Source organism: Triticum dicoccoides, chromosome 5A (genome assembly GCF_002162155.2).
Source record: "Triticum dicoccoides isolate Atlit2015 ecotype Zavitan chromosome 5A, WEW_v2.0, whole genome shotgun sequence".
Classification (NCBI taxonomy): Eukaryota; Viridiplantae; Streptophyta; class Magnoliopsida; order Poales; family Poaceae; genus Triticum; species Triticum dicoccoides.
In genome coordinates this window covers 516,518,971-516,524,258 of record NC_041388.1, presented here as the reverse complement: position 1 = coordinate 516,524,258, position 5,288 = coordinate 516,518,971, and the positions used below count along the sequence as shown (strand labels likewise).

The following is a 5,288-nucleotide window of genomic DNA, read 5'->3' as shown; positions in this document are numbered from 1 at the left end:
AACATTAATAAATTTTAAATAGCCACGAATTTTAAAAGCTGCGCACATGTTTAAAAAATGTTCATAAATTTGAAAAATAGAATAGAAAAAAAGGAAAAGGAAGAAACAAAGAAAAAGAGAACAAGAAACCGGCCGAAAACCAAATAAAGACGGTCAGCCTGTTCGATTTGGGCATCTATTCTATGCCTCGAGAAATTAATAGGAAACGCCGTGTCTAGAGAGGGGTTAAAAAATGTCAAGACAGAAAAATACTCCTAAAAGTTGAGAGCAAATATATATCCTCCTCTGCTAAAAATATATTTTCTGTTATTTCAGAAGATACCCTAAAAAATTATCGTTCTAAAAGAAGGTCCAAAACAATGGCTCGTAAATATCTCACAAAGTAATAAACTATTATTTCATTGTTTTCATGTGAACGAACTGACCAGATTTTACATGTATATAAATAAAATGTTTAACATAACATCCTCTTGCACCAAGCAGTTATTCCCGTTTACAACAGCACAAAAGGCTATAAATCTCATGCAGTATGTGAAAGTTCAGACTGAACCAAGAAATGGTGTGACAACTGACAAACAACTGATCTCCTTGCCTAGAGCTGAGTGTTCACTCCTTGCCATCTGCGGCGCGGAGGGAGCCAAGCTGGACCGGTGCCTGCGTGGTGCAGACCTTGGATGTTCCGTATGCGGACATGTCGGTGCCTTCAGACTTTTCCTTCTCCAGCTGCTCCTTGATCCAAGAATACGTGATCCTGAGCCCATCCTGCAGCCAGAATTTGGATTCAGTTTGACGACTGATGAGCATCTGTATATGTGTGACTTAACAGAACAAAAAGAATCTTCTGAAAATTTTGGGAGGGTACCTTCAGCCTCATGGTTGGAGCCCAGCCAAGCTTCTCCTTGATGAGCGTGTTGTCAGAGTTACGGCCACGGACACCCTCGGGGCCAGGGATGTGGTGGATGGGCAGCTGCTTGTTCTCGAAGCCCAGGACTATCTCAGCCATCTCGTTCATGCTCACCATTTCGTCACTTCCGATGTTTACAGGCTCGCAGAAATCAGACTTTGTGAGCCTGAAGGTTGAAAAAACAATTCTTTAGACAGCCATGAAAATAACATTGCTCTTCAACAAAGGAGAGAACTTTATAATTTATTTATTTATCGTAGGATGAGAATGATGATTCAATGATTTAACATGATACTCATCAGGAACACATGTGCGGTATTTTGAAAAGAATAGCCTATACATCACAGAATTTGCAATAGAACTTTTGAGTTTCTTATCCTAAAGTAAATTAAATCACTGCAGCTTTTGGAATAGTTGTGAGATAAAATTGCTTGCTGGGCCATCACACTCAATTAAGAAACTAATCTACCAACAGGTGGTTCTCAAATTGCAATTCTGTCGAATGGAAATCAACATCTCATATGAAACTTTTAAGTCTAGAAAGCTAAAACAACTGATGCTTCTCTTGGAAATCAGAACTAAAGCTGCCGTCCATTAATTGTCATCTCAGCACAAATTGTCTTATTATCCACACTAAATAGTGTAATTCATGCAAAATTTATTCCATGCTAATTTAAGGCATATTTCAGCAAAAGCAAAAAAGTAGGCATACCAGTACCGGATTTGATAGCAAAAAATAAGAAATACTGGACTATATAAACATAAGTTGGTAAAAAAAATACCTGAGGACACCCTCCACACATTCATCAATAAATGTGAAGGATCTAGTCTGCAGACCATCTCCCCACATCTCAAACCGGTCAGTGGAGGTTAGAGCCTTTCTGCAGAAAGCAGCAGGTGCCTTCTCCCTTCCACCTATATAGCCAAAACAATTGTCAAACTTTAATAGCTAGCAAACAACACATTACCCCGCAAAAAAAAAAACCAACACATTAAGAAAAACACCTAGATACTACTAACTACCATATAAAATCTTACCCTTCCATGTCCCATATGGACCATATATATTGTGAAAGCGACCAATCCGGCACTCAATGTCAAAGTCCTTTGTGTAGTGCTTGCACAATTCCTCAGTGGCAAGTTTCTCCAAGCCATAGGCATCTTGAGGCTAAAGATAAGGCATTGCAAAAGTTAGTACTATTTTATCACAATAATTAAGGTGTTAGTTCATAAAGAAACATATATAAGTGCAAAAGTTTTGGAACCTCTGCAGGCCAAGCATCTGCCTCCTTCAAGCTAACTACAGTTTCCAACTGCTTAAATTCAGGGTAGATGCAAGCACTCGAGGCATAAAAGAACCTGCAGGAAGGAAATTAAAGTTCAATAACATTTAGTTTCAGTCAGCTGTTAAGGTTGTTGTTTTGCTGTTGTAATATGTTTTCCTTCCTTCCATCTGCTTGACTAAACAAAACTGCAACTTTCTGCATTAGGTCAAAATTATTTTAGTTGAACACATATTCTTCTTTCTTGTGATGAGTTCAGGACAATGTTTTCAAGGATCAGTTTTTTTTATCGCTTCTAAGCTTACCAAACCATTACGTATTTGCTAAATATGACACTAATTATGTAAATGAATATTGTGAGATAAAAGATAGGGGCAGATAAGATGGTCTTCAAAGATTTTAATATTTTCTGGTCTTAACGCCAATGTAACAAAGAGTCACTATATCAACCCATCACCTTGCAAAAAGTACACCAATAAAAACTTCCCCTATATGGGCCCATTTGAATGTTATCCGTCAGCAAACATAACTATGATGCATAAATAAGAACTCTACTACTTTTCCCTAATAATGTACTTAATGTGGAACATTCATTTCTCTGTATCCATGAACTGAACAAAGATGTTGATAAGCCCCCTTTATTATAAGTGGACATACTGCTGCCTAATGCACACTATATGTTGGCAGTTTATGCATTTATAGGATTTTCTTTGGACAGAGAGACCTAAACCTTTGTCGAAAAAAGACAGACATAAACAGAAAATAGCAGTTAGCATCTTATAGCTTCCCTAGGTGAAAAAACAAGAGGTCCATAGAAGCTAGTACTGGATGGATTGTTACCTCTTGACACCATTGATTCTACTAGCCTCAAGCATGTTAAAGCTGATCATAGTGTTGTTGTACATGATGACAGAATGGTTGGACTGGATGAAGCCCATCCCTCCCATATCAGCTGCAAGGTTGAAAACATGGTCAACCCCAGTGGTTACCTTGAGGCAGTTGTCCATGACCCTCAGATCAGCAAGGTGAAACTCATGGCAGAACATATCCTCTTCCATGTGTTCGTTCTTCTTCCAGTCAGAGGCGATGATGTAGTGCCCCTCGCCCTTGAGGCGCTTTGCAATGTGGGAGGCTATGAACCCACCAGCTCCAGTGATTGAGATCCGCAGCTTCTCGAATGGCCAGTATGGCTCCTTCTCCAAGTCCGCGTAAGTGTACTCCTTGTTGAGCGCCATTCTGCACCCACGCAAGTTAAAAAGCTTAAGATGGCAACAAAATATCATAATCATAGGACTCCGACTTCTTACGGCAAACAATAACATCTTATACTAAGCCGCGTAGAACTTGTTTCAACACGTGGTACAAAATGTAACTAGTAAAATCGTGAGGCCTAATCATGTCTATTCAATCAAGATATGTAGAAGAAACTGACCGGCCACATTAGCAAACGTGACGACTGACTGACGAAGCCGGGTTCAATCATACCACGTCAAATGAGCATCCATCACTATTCACCAAGGCCACAGGATGGCAGATGGATAGCGGACCGCTTAACAAAAGCAATAATGAATGAATGACTAGCTGACTGCTTAACGAAAGCAATAATAGACCCTTGTATGGTTTCCTTTCTTCCAAGAAGGGACAAAACAAAATCCAACACCGACAGCGCTTCATCATCCCCGCCACCGACAGCGAGCGCCGGCCACCCCGTGCCCGGCCCCGCCAGATCTACCGACCCCGCGCCCATGTTCCCCGCCACTCACAGCAGCATGCCCCGGCGGCCGCGCCTCCCGCTAACCGGAGCGGCGGCTCACCGACGCATCGCCATGGCCCATGGATGGCCACAGTTGTCTCTCTCCCGAAGGTCAACCCCTCGATCTGAGAATGAAAAAATGGCACGGGGACGAACCTGCGAGAGACGGAGCGGCCGCGTGCCGGCGGCAAGGAGGGGGGCTCCGGAGCGGCGGCCGGCGACGTCGCAGGAGCAGTGGATGAGCTCGGAGCCGGGGACACCGAAAACTGATGGAGGGAATCGGGGAGCTGCTGGAGACTGGTTTTTCCGTTTTGTCCCCAGAATATTCTGGGTACCGGGGAGGGAAAGAGATGAGGGTCAGGCTGACGACCTCGGTTATACTTATAGTCCCTATCCGGGCCGGGCCGGGCCGGGCCGGGCTTCAGCTGGATCGGGTCGTCGCTCGGAGTTAGGCTAAGCTGCTTTGACTTTCTTTGAGCAAGATTTACTCAAACCCAGATGCACTCAACGGGGCATCATTTTGCGTTTCTACGGCATGTGCACCGTAGATCTATACACGTTATTTTTCTCTTCCTACTCTCTCTGACCACCAGCGCGCACATCTAGTATTTGCCCATAAGCTTATTGAAAATTGGGATGCTGCATAAGCATCTATATTACCAATATTAAAAAATTCAAAGAAGCCGATGCAATTAATCACGATCATCAAACCACAATTCAACGACCTGGATTGTTCCAATGGTGAGCGCCCAACATATTTAGCGTGCAGTTCATAGCATACCAAATATCAGCGTCTATGCTAATCGCCTAATTAACACATAATTAATACCATACTAATATCAACATGCAATTAATTTTCTCCCTATATCAACATACAATTAATTCTCTCCCGATATCAACGTGCATTATATGTATACTTTTACTGGTTTATATAGCAATATAAAGAAAAGCAAAGGGGCGGATCAGTTTATCTCGGCCATCAACATCCAATCCAATGACCTAGATTTCTCCAATGGTGAGCACTCAACATATTTAGCGTGCAATTAATACCATACAAAATATCAACATTTGTGATAATTATATAATTAACGCGTAAACGTTTAATTAATTTTCTCCCTAATATCAACGTGCATTATAGGTACGCATTTACGAGTATGCTAAAAAGGGAGGAGGAATTGAGGTGGTGTTTGGTTCTCTAGTCCTATGACTTTTTTTAGTCCCAACTAAAAAGTCCCTAGTCCCTAAAAAATTCTTCCCTGTTTGTTTCTAGAGACTAAAAAGTTCATAGTCCCTTCCTAAAGGTTATTAAATGACCATGTTGCCCCTAGTATATAGAAAAATAACAATC

General features: G+C 41.6%; 1 protein-coding gene across 1 annotated transcript; it reads right to left on the bottom strand.

Annotated features, from left to right (window-relative positions):
- Positions 1 to 371: 371 nt before the first annotated feature.
- On the bottom strand, positions 372 to 4,286 carry LOC119302474 (GDP-mannose 3,5-epimerase 2-like). The gene is made up of 7 exons (XM_037579511.1): positions 4,097 to 4,286; positions 3,028 to 3,423; positions 2,170 to 2,263; positions 1,943 to 2,072; positions 1,687 to 1,819; positions 863 to 1,070; positions 372 to 762 (listed from the first exon to the last, which is right to left on the bottom strand). Exons 2-7 carry the CDS (start codon positions 3,420 to 3,422, stop codon positions 607 to 609), a joined length of 1,116 nt encoding a protein of 371 aa, XP_037435408.1. The 5' UTR covers position 3,423; positions 4,097 to 4,286; the 3' UTR covers positions 372 to 606.
- Positions 4,287 to 5,288: the final 1,002 nt, after the last annotated feature.